The sequence below is a fragment of the Microtus pennsylvanicus genome, chromosome 1, assembly GCF_037038515.1.
Source record: "Microtus pennsylvanicus isolate mMicPen1 chromosome 1, mMicPen1.hap1, whole genome shotgun sequence".
NCBI classification, from domain to species: Eukaryota; Metazoa; Chordata; class Mammalia; order Rodentia; family Cricetidae; genus Microtus; species Microtus pennsylvanicus.
Genome location: NC_134579.1, coordinates 197,574,442 through 197,590,742, shown reverse-complemented (window position 1 = coordinate 197,590,742; position 16,301 = coordinate 197,574,442). Strand labels below are relative to the sequence as shown.

At 39.9% G+C, this 16,301-nt stretch overlaps 1 protein-coding gene across 3 annotated transcripts in view; it reads right to left on the bottom strand.

Moving 5' to 3' along the window:
• Adgrg6 (adhesion G protein-coupled receptor G6) overlaps positions 1–16,301 on the bottom strand; it is a 132,310-nt gene that overhangs the window by 55,824 nt on the left and 60,185 nt on the right. For all 3 annotated transcript variants that reach the window (XM_075948572.1, XM_075948550.1, XM_075948561.1), the window contains exons 3-4: positions 7,058–7,399; positions 4,974–5,597 (exon numbers count right to left, since the gene is read on the bottom strand). In XM_075948572.1, coding sequence (XP_075804687.1) covers positions 4,974–5,597; positions 7,058–7,399 — 966 coding nt within the window. The remainder of the gene's footprint in view (positions 1–4,973; positions 5,598–7,057; positions 7,400–16,301) is intronic.

Sequence of the window (16,301 nt, the reverse complement as noted above, 5' to 3'; positions counted from 1 at the left end):
GCCCGGTATCTTCCTGGACCGCTTTCTCCTTTATTTTTTGATTTGGAGTCCCTCATTCAACCTGGGTCTCACTGATTCCCCTACATTGCTTGGTTAGTGTGACCTTCCTGTCCCTGCCTCTTTACTGCTGGGATTATAGGGTTTTTGAGTTAGTGTCAAAATCCAAACTCAGGTCCTCTGAGTCACCTTTTCAGTTTTCTTTTTATGACATTTATCATTATTTTGTATTTAAAATTATTTCTGAAGATCACATAGGCTCATGAGTTTGAACACCCTCTACGAATAATGGGATGTCATGATAAAGCAATTATACTTTCCATTAAAAATGTTCTAATAATTTAACAATGATTAATGCAGTCGTTTGTTGTGCATGAAACTAAGGACCAGCAATTGAATTTCAGAGCTGTGAAAGCCAGGACTGTAGTTTATTAAGTAGATAATTATAAAAAGAATGGTATTTAGAGAGTAATGGGGCCTTTGTGATCAGGAGTAAAATTTTAGAGAGCCCTAAAGTCCAGAGAAAAATTAATAAATCTTAGAAAAAAAGCAACAACCAAGTTGGGTACTTTGGAACTTGTGTCTTATCTCTATCTTAGTCATCCACAATTACTAAGAGATGAAAGTGCTTTAGAAATGCTAGATAAATAAATGTAACTTGCTTGAACTTCAGCTGTTCATTGAGTTATACTGTACCACTCCTCAGGAAAGAGTAGCAATCAGTTAAGTAAATAAAACTAGACAGAAAGTACTGTCTGTTCTTTGTGAACATTGATGGGCATTAGCCAATGTCTTAAATGTAATCACAACCCAGGCAAATACTTGTGCCTATAATTAAAGGGTCAGCAAAGGAAATGACATGTTCCTGAGGGTCATAAAACTGGATATGCTTGAAATTTGTTCTAGGAAAAATAAAGATGCTATAATGTTAAAAAAAAAAACAAAACAAAACCCACTATCAATACTACTGCATTTGTAATGGTAAAGAACCGACCAGATTGACTTCATTTAAAAAAGATGAACTAGCCGGGGAAAAAAAAATTCTTAATTCGGAGGTAGTCTCCAAATACTTAAAAAAAATATAGAAAAACAAAACAGTGTGATTATAAAATTATTGAAACAGTTACTGATGACATTGGTTTTATATTTACTATGTGAGAAAAGTGACAGCATACTTAAACATTAAATGTAGTCTGTGCTGTCTAACCCCCTTACTTTCCCTTTATGTAATTTATCCAGCAACCCACAGATGGAAAATGTATTCATTTCCTTCCACAAGTGGATACTAGAATAGTCAATACTTGGCAGACATTGCCAGTCTCCTGGAATGCAAGGAATGAGCCTGCACTTTCCCATTGGTTACTGTACTCATTGAAAACGTGTGGAATTATGATGACCATAAGCAGCAAACCACAATATTTTCAGGGGGAGGAGGAGGTTAAAATGTTAATAGAACACACTTTATTTTTCTTGGTTATTGAAGTTTTGCTCAACCAATGTGGCCAAGATACAATCTTTGTACAGGTATTTCCCGTCCGTTCATAAGTGACTTGTCTTCTTCAGCCCCAGGCTGATGATTAAGTAGCAGGAAATTCCTTCTCCCACCAATCTAACTGACAGGCACGGCAAGACATCTGAGCACATATGGTCAGGGGAGGGGGGCAGGGAATAGGTCACCCTGTGATGTTAAAAAGACAGCTAGAAAGTTAACGAGGCTCAAACGCATTGAGTCTAAGACTGCGCTGCTCTTACGATGGAATCATTTTGCAGACTTACGGATGACTTGTTGATATGTGAGCCTGCATTTGATACATTCTGGTTATCTTAAGAAGAGAACCTCAAAGGTGGTGTTTAAGAAAATGGAAGGAATGCATGATCTCGCTTATGTGTGGAAGCCCAAGAGGTTGAAATCATAGAAACAGAGTAGAACGGTGATTCACAGGGCCTGGGGGGCAGAAGTAGGCCACATGGCCTTTACCAGCAGAAGTTTAGAAGCTCAGGAGTGAACAGTTTAGAGGATCTACTATTCTGCATGAGGGTTGTAGTTGAAAGTGATGTAATGTGTGTTTAAAACTGCTTAGCGGATCTCTGTGAGTTCGAGACCAGCCTGGTCTACAAGAGCTAGTTCCAGGACAGGCTCCAAAACCACAAAGAAACCCTGTCTTGAAAAACCAAAAAAAAAAAAAAAAAAACTGCTTAGAACCTGCTGATGGTATAACCAGTCTCTGAGTTCCATTCCTCGGATGCAAAACACTAAAAGGGATATGGTGAAGACTTAAAATCTTTTCACTACGAAGAAATGACAGAGTATGATGTTGTAAGTTGAACTAGCCACTTTGCATGCATAGAGGCAACATCACGCAACATGAATACATAACAATTTTGTCAATTATAAACAGTATTAATTGCTGGGCAGTGATGAAACATGCCTTTAATCCCAGCACTGGGGAGGCAAGGGCAGGCGTATCTCTGTGATGTGGGAGTGATTTCTTATTAATAAAGAAACTGCCTAGACCCATTTGATAGGCCAGCCCTTAGGTAGGCGGAGAAAACAGAACAGAATGCTGGGAGAAAGAAGCTAAATCAGAGAGTCGCCATGATTCTCCCACTCCAGGCAGACTCAGGTTAAGATCATTCTCTGGTAAACCACCTCGTGGGCTACCCACATTATTAAAAATGGGCTAGTCCAGGTGCGAGAGTTAGCCGAGAAAAGGCTAGATATAATGGGCCAAGCGGTGTTTAAAAGAATACAGTTTCCGTGTAATTATTTTGGGTATAAAGCTAGCCGTGCGGGCGGCTGGGTGATGGGACACAGCCCCGCTGCTCCTATTTCAACATCTCCATGAGCTCGAGGCCAGCCTAGTTTATAGAGCAAGTTCTAGGACTGTCTCCATAGCTGCTGGAAAACCCTGTCTTGAAAAACCAAAAAAAAATGTATTAATTAATTAAATATTTTTTAAAAGCTGAGGTTCCTAGGTATGAATTAATGATGTGTGTTAGCAAACTGATGTGTTTTTCTACTCTTCATTTTCTTCCCTATGTAAAGCAAAAGGAGTGGTCTAAATTGGGATCTGCACACTTAAGTGGCAGCCAGGGTGAGAACGTAAGCCTGAAGAGGAAGAAACAAACCAGGAGGGAGGATATAAAGGTGATGAAGGCTGAGAAGAACTCTAAGCCTCTTTAACAGGAACAAGCACAGCTCATCTCTGGCGGTGTAATCCATGCAGAGATACCAACCAGGTATTTGTGTTTACCCAAACAATTGAATTGTTCATTTTACTGGAAATCTAATCTTTCGATGTTAGAAATAATGTCACCACGGAAACTCACAATGTTTAACGAGTGCAGGCGAAGAGCACATATCAATCTATCTGCTCCTCCCAAGTGTAAGGGCGCACAGGGACTTGCTTTCCTACAGCTGGATGCCTTTCCCACTGCTGCTCACAGTGCGAGTCTCAACAATTCTTAGGGATCTTTGTGCTAGTTTCCGGCTCAGGAAACTTGCTCATGAAGATCAACAGGAAATATTTTAGGATGATTGGACTTAGAGGAATTGACAGCAAATATTTAAAGATAATGGGCCATGCCATATCTGTCAGTATCAAACAATTTGGCCCTGTTAGCGTAATCACAGTGACTTAAAGTATATAAATCTATAGACATAGCTGCGCTCCTATGAAATGTTATTTACAAAGATAGTCCTTCCACTTTGCCAAAGCTTAGTCCAAAGGATTTTTTTCTAATATCATATATGAATTCTTTTGAATAATAGCTCTCTCTTTAATAAGATGTATGCTACCAGCACCTGAGAATTCATGCTATGACATTTAAATCAATAACAGAACCATTTTCTGTAGATGTTTAAATCAGATCTATAATAAAATATAACTTCTAGAATTAACTTCTATGTTATAAAGAATACTGAATAGAAGTCTATTTCAATACACTTTCTGTTACATATAATCATTTTCCATAATAACTTGAATTCAGCTATTTCCAGTGATGTCACAATTAAAGCCTCCTAATACACAACCTAGAAGAAAAGAGTATTGTGATGGAGGTGGGTCTTGTATCTTATCTGTTGCTTTCATTGGTTAACTAATAAAGAAACTGCCTTGCCCCTCATAGGACAGAAAATTAGGTAGGCAAAGTAGACAGAACAGAATGCTGGGAGAAAGAAGCCGAGTCGCCATGATTCTCCCACCAGACACAGCCGCAGGTTAAAATCTTCCCTGGTAAGCCACCTCGTGGGCTACACAGATTGTTAGAAATGGGTTAGATCAATATGTAAGAGCTAGCCAATAAGAGGCTGGAACTAATGGGCCAGGCGGTGTTTAAAAGAATACAGTTTCTGTGTAATTATTTCTGGGCATAAGCTAGCCATGAGGGTGGCTGGGTGCTGGGGACGCAGCCCTGCTGCTCATATTACAACAGTATTGGAAATGAACCACAAATGTTTGCTGTCAAGCAAATAGTGATGTGTTAAAATAAATGCAGTAATTCTAGATTAATCAAAAATTACCGTACAAGGACAGCTGGATATTTGGCTCAGACTGAATAAGTGACTGTCTATTTAGGTAATACCATAGAAATTATGCTCCAGAATGAAAAAGGCCAATGCATTATGGGAACATTCTGATGAGTAAAATGTACAACTTGTGAATTTCTTGGGGTTCAAATCTAGTGCTGAAGTTTCAAGAGTGGGCCAATCATTTTGAACATTTCGCTAACGATAAATTAATAATGTGATGTTTTGTGACCCAGGGAATACTTAAGAATGGCAAGCCCACTTTGACTGAGTAAACATGGTTCATCATCAAATACACCCTGTAAAGGGCTGAACTGGTCATGGTTTAAAGCTAAGAGATCTTAGCGGTGGTTCTACGTACACATATGTATGCATCATTTCTTAATGACGAACAGATTCAGTGAACAACACTAAAGACATGAAGCAGGTTAAGTGTGCACAGACTTACCACAGCTCAGGTTGTTCTCGGCTTTGAGAGCCTGGGTTGAGATGCTCCAAAAGTCATTGTGCCAGTCCACGACATTCCCGGGCACACTACAGCTGAGGTTGGTGAGGGCCTTCGAATCCATTGTGAAATTCCAGAGTCGAAAGTTATAGATGCTGCCCTTTAGAGAGGCAATTTCATCTCTGTCGGAGCCCAGCAGCAATGCCCCATCCCCAGGTATAACTGCACTCATGGTGGAATCACATGGAACTGTTTCATAGCTTTTCTTGAAATTTACACCCACGGAGCCCCAAGTATTATTCCACACAAGACAGAGCTGCTCGAAGTTTTCTGTGAAGATGTCTTCATTTCCCTTCACGGGCAATGCACTGTTCAGCAAGCATCTCGAGCCAGAAATGGAGAGGAAGTAACCATTTTTGGCCTTCTCGAAACTGAGAAGCTGTGTGAGGGACTCGTTTGAGTAGGAGAAAGCTATCCAGTCATCATCTTCGCTACCAACTTTGGAAGCTTCAAAGCAGAGCGTGAAAGCACTGAGCTCAGGAATGGAGACACTTTTTGCCACTGATACCTGGTAAGCATCTAATGTCTGGGGCAAAATGACCTTTTGATTCCGTAAGGACACAGCAACTAGGAAAACAAAAAACATAAAGCCATAACATAATTCCAGAATATGAGCTGAGATGCAAAACGTCTAGTGTCTCTCGGTTCTATACCACTTCCTTTTAATTAACTTTTTACTTAATCTGTGAGCCTTTCTCATCCCCCTCTCTGCCTGTCTTTTATCACCAACCTTTCACCAATGCTCCTACATCAAAAACAACTATATGCAATCCCACCCAGTTCATCTTTAATTATGATTTCATTTCACAATGAAAGAGTGACAGCCCTGTTTGTATTTTTTAACTCTGTTCAAAACATTAATAATCAAAAAACAAAATTCCTGAATTAGAAAGACCTAGCTTCAAGATGATTTTGTTTGAATATTATGGATTTTTAAAATTTTTGTTTTTTAAATAGAAAACAAACTATCTTTTTTCATTTTACATACCAATCCCAGTTCCCACTTCCTCCCCTCCTCCCAACCCCTCCACACCACACCCTATCCACTCCTCAGAGAGAGTAAGGCACATTGCTTTGGAGGAGGTCCCAGGCACTCTCTACTATATCTAGACTGAGTAAGGTATTTGAAATAACACTATGTTTTACAATACTTTCTGAACACAATCTAGCTCTACTTGCACTCATAGTTGCCTGTTACCCTCTTAAACATTTCCAGACAAATCTCATCCCGTCAGAATGTCTGTGCCCTCCTCTTTCCCTTATGCACTAGTTTTGTTTGTCCTCTAGTAAAATTATTTTAAGGGAAGTATCTTATATGGCCAAACTAAAATCATTTCTAAATGGGTATGTTCAAGATTTCTAGTGGGGAGGTGTTAGAATTACAGATTTTCATTATTACTAGAAAAGCCCCGTTTATTTTATTTTATTTTTATTTTACGCTGTGCTGGGCATGTGCCATGCCTGAAAGGAAAAAGCTAGCATGTCTCTGTGACTTTGAAGCCAGCCTGCTCTCTTTAGCAAGTTCCAGGCCAGACATGGCTATAAAGTAAGAACTGACTTTAAAAAAAAATGAAGCTGGGGGCGGTGGTGGTGCATGCCTTTAGTCCCAGGCAGAGGCAGGAGGGTCTCTGTGCATTCAAGGTCAACTTGGTCTTCAAGAGCTAGTTCCAGGACAGGCTCCAAAGCTATAGAGAAACCCTGTCTCAAGAAACCAAACCAAACCAAACCAAAACAAAACAAACAAACAAACAAAAAACAAGCAAGCAAACAAAAAACATAAAATGAAAATAAAAGTGTTCTGCAGACAGATGATCCAGAATTCAGCTCTTCTGAAACCAGCATTTGGACCTAGTAGTTCTAGTTTGCTGCTGAGGATTCTCAGGGTCTATTAATAGGTTCTCACCCTTAAGTTCTGACCCTGACTATTCACATTCACATGAGAGTGTAGTTCTGTCCTCCAGCTTGGTCTTTACCACAGCACATGCTAAATGGAAGCAGAAGCTTGGCACCATCTGTGGTTTACATACCTCTGATGTAGCTGGCGTTGAAACCTTTCTTCTGGATGCTAAAGTCACTTGAAAAAGACACATGCATCTCATTCACAGTTGAGTTAAATGACAAGCCTTTGGCAGTTGCTCCACAAAATTTTGTCTGGCTCTCTCCATTATCAAGGGATAGTGAGTCATAGATGCAATTGGGAGCTTCTTCAATGTCGAAGTCATTAAACGTTATCTGAATGATGTAGCCGGTAGGGGCTCGGAGGGTCCACGAGCAAGACTGGGTGTTAGGGTAGTCGTTAGGGTAGCATGGAGAAGTAAAGGTTCCGGAAGGATTGGATAGGACAATCCTGCAGTTGCTACATCCCCACACTGTTGGTTAGAAACAAGAGAGAGAGAAGGGCTGGGATCAGATTTTGAATAATAAAACAAGGATACCTTTTACTGGAGGCAATCAAACAGTAAACATTAAAAAAAAATCATGAAAATCAAGAGGAAGTGAAAGCATCTCAGAGAGGAAAAGAAATGCCGAGAGTATTCCAAAAAAATAAAGACAAATACAAAATTTCAGAGAGCAAAGTTTGAAATTCTGAGAACCCAGCGAAGGGTAGAGGAACTCTCTCATGCTAGGGGCTCTGCAGGTACCACACATGGCAGATGATTCCAAAGAGTATACGAAGACTAAGGAGCCTTTGGGAGATCTCACTCAAGTTTGCCAGGTATGCTAGGAATAGCTACCTTAGAGAGGCACTTCTGGGGACAAGGGATATGAAACCATGCAGGTAGTACTCAATGTTAAATAAATATATTATATATATAGAGAGAGAATATATAAATATATATAATATATGGAAATATATAAAGAGGAACTCTTGGGAAATAAATGTTGAAATATAAAGCAGAACAAAAGAAGCATAAAAAATTAGACAGGTTATCTTTTAGTAGTTTACCTTTCAAAATCAAAAGACTCTTATCACTGTTAATTTTGTTTATTGTGGTTGGTGATTATCACTTATGTGATCATCTCATTTACTCATACATTCAGCAAATATTTATTGCCTAGTACATGCTAAAAATTGTTCTATACAGAATACCAAAAATCAAGACTGACGGTCTTTACAAATGAAAGATTAACATTTCATGGTTAGATCTAAAGGAGGTGGGCGGTCCTTGGGCTTCCCACAGGTCAGGGAACCCTGATTGCTCTTCAAGCAGATGAGGGAGGGTGACTTGATCTGGGGAGGGGGAGGGAAATGGGAGGCGGTTGCGGGGAGGAGGCAGAAATCCTTAATAAATAAATAAATTTAAAAAAAATAAAAAAAATAAAATTTGTAATCATATATAAAAAAAAGAATATCAAAAAGTGGTGTGAAAGTTTTAATTTTCAGATTGACACAATCCAGAATCACCCAGGAATATACTCCCAGCACAGGCTTGTCTAGACCAAGAGAGTCCGTGGGCTTGCTTCGGATATTGTCTTATTATGTAAATTGAGGTAGAAAGACTATCCAATGTGGGTGGCTCCATTCCCTAGACAGGACACACTGAACTATATGGAAGAATAGAAGGAGCTGAGGACAAGCATGTGTCAACTAATCCATGCCTCTCCACATCTTCACTATGGACACAATGTGATCAGTTGTCTCAAGCCCTTGCTACTAAGACATCCCTCCAATGATGGACGGTAGCCTGGACCTGTTAGCAGTATAAACCCATTCTCCCCAAGTAGCTTTTGGTCAGGGTATTTCACCAGTGTCAAAGGAAACACAACAGAGACAAATAGTGACAAAAAATGGGAAGAAGAGTAAAACAAAGGAAAGATGTGATAAAGGAGACATTGTGCAGTTCTCCAAAGGTGGCATTTTAACAGAAATCTTACTAAAGTTAGGGCTCTTGCCATATGCATTCTACGAGACAAACAACTTAGCCAAAGGACACAGCAAAAAGAAGGACCATTGTCAATGAATATTTTGTCTGACGTTGTACTGTCAGTTGCACAGGCCAAAGGCAAGGTCTCCTTTGCACACCACTATTTTCTCAATGTGCCAGGGGAGCTCACAGTCTGTTACTTGAGTGAATGTATGCATGTAAGAGAGTCTGGAATATTGAAGATCTTTTCTGGTATTCTGAACTATAGCCTGGCTACCAGCTGGAATGAGAAAACAAGGTCTCCTAAGTCCTCATCTACAACTGTTTCTTTAGTTACTATTCATGCTTTAAAAATATTTGTAGAGCCGGGCGATGGTGGCACACGCCTTTAATCCCAGCACTTGGGAGGCAGAGGCAGGCAGATCTCTGTGAGTTCGAGACCAGCCTGTTCTACAGAGCTAGTTCCAGGATAGGCTCCAAAGCCACAGAGAAACCCTGTCTCGAAAAACCAAAAAAAAAAAAATGTAGAAATAAGGCTAACAATCTTGTTCAAACAACATTCTAAATGAATTACTAGAAAACCAACACACGAAGCTTTAAATAATAACACCTTAATTCTACAGTGTAAACCGCTTTCCTTCCTCTTTGACCGGGTGGAGCAGAGTGACTACGTAACAGCTTTTCTCCAGGGGCAACTATTACACATGTCATTTATTCTTCTATGATTCAGTGATGCACTCAAAGCCTGAGAGGTGTTATCCTGCCCAAGTCAGGTTTTCCCTGCTGCTATTCCCAGGGGTTAGCTTGTGTTGTGCATGTTTGTAAACTGTGTTCCCCATCCGGTCGGTCTAACCCTTCCTCTATTCTTTCTGAGTCTCTGACAGCTTGGGCATGGTCCAAGACAGAAAAGAGAAAACAATCTATGATTGTCAAGTGTCTGTCTGAACCTTCTCTTATCTCTCCCGAGAGCATCATGTTCCATGCCTGTCTTTGTAGCACTACCAGGGGAGGTCGTGTTACTTTACTTGTGTGATTATTTGCTCACTGTCTGTCTTCTCCCATAAGTCTATAAACTCAACAAACAAAGGCTACTTACTTGGTAAGTTAGCTAGTCTTTTGGAAATACTCCAGGGTGTTCCTGACACATGAGACATCAAGTTTGTAAAGACATGAAAGAACAGTTTAAATGAACAGAAATACGTCCAAATTAAAGAATGACTACACACAGTGTATAAACCCAAGTCAAAGGAAATGCATGCTTGAAAAATGGGTGAAGAACGTGGGCTGTGGCACGTCTCCGGATAGGGTTTGGGACTCTTTCTTATAATTAATTCATGCATAACCATGACTAAGATGACTGGGCCTCTCAGACAAGTTGAATTTCTTACACTAAATCTTGGGCTCAGAAAAGAAAGAAGTCATCCTAACCTATAATTTATACATAGTAATAGACACTAGAGTTTTAAAAAAGAAAAGCAAAAAAAAAGAAGAGGAGAAGAAGAAGGAGGAGGATGAGGAGGAGGAGAAGAAGGAGAAGAAGAATTTAATATGCAAGTAACAACAGAAAACTCTACCAAGTTCTATGCTACTAGAGCATATTCAGACAGGGACATTATTTATCTAAGATGAGATACATTTCCTGATATCTAAGACCCAAGTTAGATGCCATACTTCCTGCATTCACTCATCAAATTCTTCCCTAAAAGCTGATTGGAGAGTTTGAAGAATTAAAGTTTGACTTTTAAAACTGTTTACATATATTGACCTAATTTTAAGAAATATTTGTGGTGTGTGTTTGTACGTGTGTGTGTGTATGTCTGTGTGTATGTGGGTATCTATGTGTGTCTATGTGTGCATGTCACAGTAAGCCTGAAAAGGACATAGGACAGCTTCCACTTTCCTTTCCCTGTGGGATCTGGGAATTGAACTCTGGTCCTGGTTTGTGTAAAAAGCATTTTTGTCCACTGAACTGTGCTGTTTGCCCCTGACCCAAGTTCGTGCCTCAGTTTCTCCTCTTTTGCACCACAGGTAATAAAGAACTAATACCACTCCCAAGGTTGTCAGGAGGGTGACACGGGTTAATAGTCAAGTATCTTGGGACTTGTGTAAGGCATGTGGTACTAACATTTAAGTGTTGAGTATCAAAACATTACTACAACTCAAAATCTATGCATAATTTACAACAGCTAAAATAGCACCCCTTTTGGTAGACTCTCTTTAGCCCTCAGAAAGTCATTTGGAAAAGAGACAAATAACATAGCAGTAAAGAAAATTAAAATTACTTTAAACCATCCTTCCACGTGACCCACCTCCAGTGGCCAGACAGCATCCCCAGATAATGCTAATGCAAAGCCATTATCTCAATGGATGGAATATCCCATCAGTTACAATAGCAATATAATCATCAAAGTCAAAAATCATTTCACTATGAATGGTTTTTGCTATATATTTTCTTAATCAACATCATAACAACCACGGAAGCTATGCCCACTTCCACCTTTGGTTGAAACAAATACCACTTAAAGAGATTATGTAATGTTCTCAGAGTTACAGCTCTAATGTGCAGCACAATCAAAATTCAAGCCAATTATAAAAAATATGAGCTTAGAAGATTTTGTGGAAAACAGATGGGCACAATGAAAACATACAGGGCAAAGTGGAAAAAGGAGATATAAGTTATTAATGGGAAAGTTCCAACAAGTAGTGTCATTGCATAAAATAAGTATAAACTTGAAACATTAGATGCTTTATAATATATTGCTTTTGATTTGACCATGGAGTAATCAAATGTTAGTTGATTCCTCTGCTGTGAATTATTCCATTAAAAATTAATTTGTGACTGGAGAGATAGCTCAATGTGTAAAGCACTTGCTTTGCAATCATGAAGATGTTAGTTCAGATCCTCAGCATTCATGTTAATCTGGGTACAGTCACATATATCGATAACTTCATATGCTAGAACTCTAGAGACAGGTAGGTCATGTAGGTACATTGGCTAGTGAGTCTTCCTGAAATAACAAGATTCATTTTCAGTGAAAGATATTCTAAGTTTGGGAAGTAATAAAACTCCCAGCATCAACTTCTGTCCTAAACATACACAGCAATGAATGTACTCCTATATACATATGCACCCACAAGCATCTCTCTCTCTTTCTCTTTCTCTCTCTCTTTCTCTTTCTCTCTCTTTCTCTCTCTCTCTTTCTCTCTCTCTAACACACACACACCATCTACACACATGTATATACAAGAAATTAATATATTCTCTTATACATAAGTCTTATAGAAAAGTCTTCCTAACAAGCTGGCTACTTAAGTAGCCACTGAGTGGGTCTTTGGTAAAACCACAGTTAAAATGTCTCCTTAAAAAATCTACCCAAGGGCTGGGCGGTGGTGGCGCACGCCTTTAATCCCAGCACTTGGGAGGCAGAGGCAGGCGGATCTCTGTGAGTTCGAGACCAGCCTGGTCTACAAGAGCTAGTTCCAGGACAGGCTCCCAAAACCACAGAGAAACCCTGTCTCGAAAAACAAAAACAAAAACAAAAACAAAAACAAAAACAAAAACAAAAAAATCTACCCAAGTAAAAGTCTCCAGCTTACTGTGTTCTCAAAGACATATATAGTAATGTGTTCTCCACTCTGGTTAATAAAAGAAAAAATGTTTTCAGGTAATGTTAACAATAACAAACCAAAGCCCACACTTAGCTCTTTGTGTGTGTGTGTGCGCGCGCATGCACACGCGCCTAAATAAATGCCTAGCACTAACTGGTCAGTACCTTATGAAAACTTATTCTTCAGTTAGTCTTAAACCATCATCAGGAAACCTGTGTGCCAAAACTCACCTCAAATAGCACTTGAGGAAAGACTTACTGACTAAATAAGCAATTTTCATTAAATTTATTTACTTTATTTCTGTGTGAATGCTTTGCTTACATGTACATATGTGCACCATGTATGTGTCTTGTGCCTGTGGAAGACAGAGGAGGGTATTGGAGCCCCTAGAACTGCAGTTACAGATGGTTGTTGAAATTGTATTGGTGCTGAGAATTAAATCCTGGCACTCTACGAGAGCTTCAGTTGTTTTTAACCCCAAGCCATCTCCCCAGTCCCAATGAACAGTATCTTAATAGTTTCTTTCTTGAATTTCAGAAATTTTTTTATCTTTCTTTCTATGAAATCCAAAGCACATGTTCTTTAAATTTTTCCTCGAGGGGAACTTCTGATCCCAATTGTTAAATAAAACAAATGAGAAATTATCTGTAGTTGATTTTTAAGATCTAATTTTTCTATCCTGTGCTAAATAGTAAACAAAACCCAGGTGTCAGAAACACCTGTGATCCCAGCATTTGAGAGGCAGAAGCAGAAGAGTCCAGAGTTCAAGGCCAGCCTTGGTTATGTAGAAATGTCCAGAACATCCTTTGCTCAATGAGACCCTATTTTAAAAGCAGCAACAAGAAAGCAAACAAAATGAATACACTTAGATGCTTTTATTTGAATTCTCAGATAGCTAGAGCTATTGGTCTGAGCAGGTGGCTCATAAAAATCATGTCCAGCAAAATGCAACTTCAGTTGCTTGCTTCATTCATAACTTTCAGTCACTGTTTGCAATACATGTGGTGATATATCAAGCTGTAAGGAAAAAGAGCTCATGTGTTGTTTTGTAGGTTTAAAATATCTGGTAGCTCTGGCTGCTTCCAAAGATCAACCCTAAAACCAACAGTTGGGAATTCTAGTGCCAGTTTAATCCTTGAAGGGTTAGGATAGTCACGTGTTTCTGCCAGTTCAAGTCAACAGCTGCCAGATGGAAGTCACATCAATGACATGTAAATAACATTCTAGATGCAGACATGGCCTGCATGTTGATAACATTCAGAATGGACAGCTTCATCCGGGCAACCGTTTAATTCATTTCTGACGACTAGGCACATTTTCAGGATGGGAAGGAACCTGAAGGCAATCTAGCTGTGACATCTGGGATTGTGTTAATGTGACAGACTTGGCAAGGAATGCAGCTCACCCTCACCACTCTCCTGAAGTTCTGCTTTTGGAGAGAGCATTCCCATACTGGGGAGGGTCTCTGGCTCACCAGGCTGACACTGGCCATTCTCACATTTTACTGGAGCTTCCCATGTGACGACACCGCTTCCCTCCTAAACCCTGAAGACACCCGTCCCCCCAAAGCTAACCAGATGATTGTTTCATTTCCTCTTGTGATTATTCATCCTCCAAAGCAGCATTCATAGGAAGTTATCACAATGATTCAAGCATGAGTTCAAGAGGAAATCATTTACTTGGATAGGTTCAGTTAGGTTTGACACAAGGAGAAAGCTAACAAGACGTGGAACTGAAAGTTCTACGATGGAGCAGCCTTCAGCTTGCTAATGTTTTCAGCTTCTAAATATATTCCCATGCACCCCACCCTCAAACACATCTTGGTCTTCTGTAACATTGCACATGTTTCAACTTCCAAACTTGTCTTTCGTTAATCCCCTTGTCAAAAGAACATTTCATACTCAACAGCAAAAGGCAATGTTTCATTAAGCAAGTGAACTGTTATAAATCTTACAAGAGTCATCTTGTTCTGTAGATACACACTGGGATTCCTTAAAGAGGAAGAGACACACAAACAAGTGAGTATACATACACACACACACACTCAACGTTTACTTTCATGGACATCTCTTCTCCCTCAAGTAAAGGCTGAATCTGCCCTGTTTCTCATTAGATAGATAACTTGAAGCAACATGAACTGAGTGTTATATTACACAATCTACTTCTTGACTAGCATATTCCCCCACTTATAGTCATAGCCTACAAACACACAACTCTGGATTAATCAAGTCAAGAACCTTCTACCAGATAATTAATAAGCTTCTAAAGTACTGCCGAAGAGACTGCTTACATTCATGATGATTCTTCATATTGAAGCTTCCAGTCTTGTGTCTCTCATGAGTCTCTTCACCTACTATCTCCTCCTACCTCTCAGCCCCCACAGCCTTCGTTTACTATGCTTCATCTTACTGCTCTTGTTATCGAGAGTATAGCCCTCAGGCCGTCAGCAGTAGCATCATCTCTGACACTAAGAACTGCCCAAACAAAACTTTTAGATTAAGATTTCCAAGCAATTCTAAAACATGTTTCTTTGAACAATAACACGAGACTTGCTCTGAAACAACAGAAATCTACAAAACACTTCCACACCTAAGGTTCAGGGAACACTGTAGAAGAGATGTGGAAAGATTGTATGAGCCAGGGTATCAGGGAGTTTGCTGCAAGATTGTCTCTTAGTAATGTCAGAAGCTGCACCCATAAAGTCTCAACAATGTGACTGTGAGCTGAACAAGGATGACACCAATGGACATGACAAACAGGATGGAGAAAAGCCCATGAGCCCTCAATGCTACACAAAGAACTACAGGCAACTGATGAAAGCTGAGAACAGGAGAGGTAACTTCCCCAGGGAAGAACACACCAACTGGTTCTCCAGAGGCAAATAGTCAGCCCAGAAAACAAACAAACATGTAAGTAACATTATATGGATTGAACTGGTATATTTAGGGTATGTTTAATATATATAATATATATATTTATATATTATATACACACACAATTAAGAAAAAAGAGGCTATGAATTTGAAGGAGAGTAGGGGCATGTGTATGGGAGGGTTTGGAGGGAGAAATGGAAAGAAAGAAACGTTAGATATACTCTCAAAAATAAAACTGAAAAGGAAAAAGGAAACAGCAAAAATATCCCTAAAGCTGGATCAAAGGAAAGAGGTGAAGGTAGACATAACAAGGTTTCATCAGAGACGACAGAACAGCTCCTCTCATTAATTGGGAGTGTCTGCAACTAACTCCTCCTTTGTTCACGTGGACAGGACGTTGTCATCTCATCACACGCATGAATAAATGAGCTACATCTCTTGCTTCAAATTCTGGAAAGAGGGACTCTAACGGATCAGCTAAGCCCATGGCTCGGCTCCTTCCTTTGGGGCAGGGCTCTGCCCACTGGAACAGATTGTTGACAATCTCCAGGCACAAGGTTGCTTCTGAAAGTGTCTGTTTCCTCTGGAGCCCTTATTACCATATTTGCACAGCTTGCCCCCGGGGTGGACCCTGACCTGATGGGAACCAAATCCCAGACTTCCTCAGTTAGATTTTCTTTCTGAGAAGTGGGAGATAGAGAGACAGGTCATTTATTTTGTCAGAGAATGAAGCCGACAGGCTGGCCAAGAAAGGGCAGTGGGGTGGGGACGAGGGGGTGGACATAGAGAACACAGATGACAGTGACGTAGACCCGAGAGGCTGACACTCTTTAACTGCAGACATTCAATGCCATTGCAGCCCCCATCCTGTCAAGCACCCCTCCCCGCCCAGCTCTTTCTCTCTACTCGTTCTCCCTGCATGA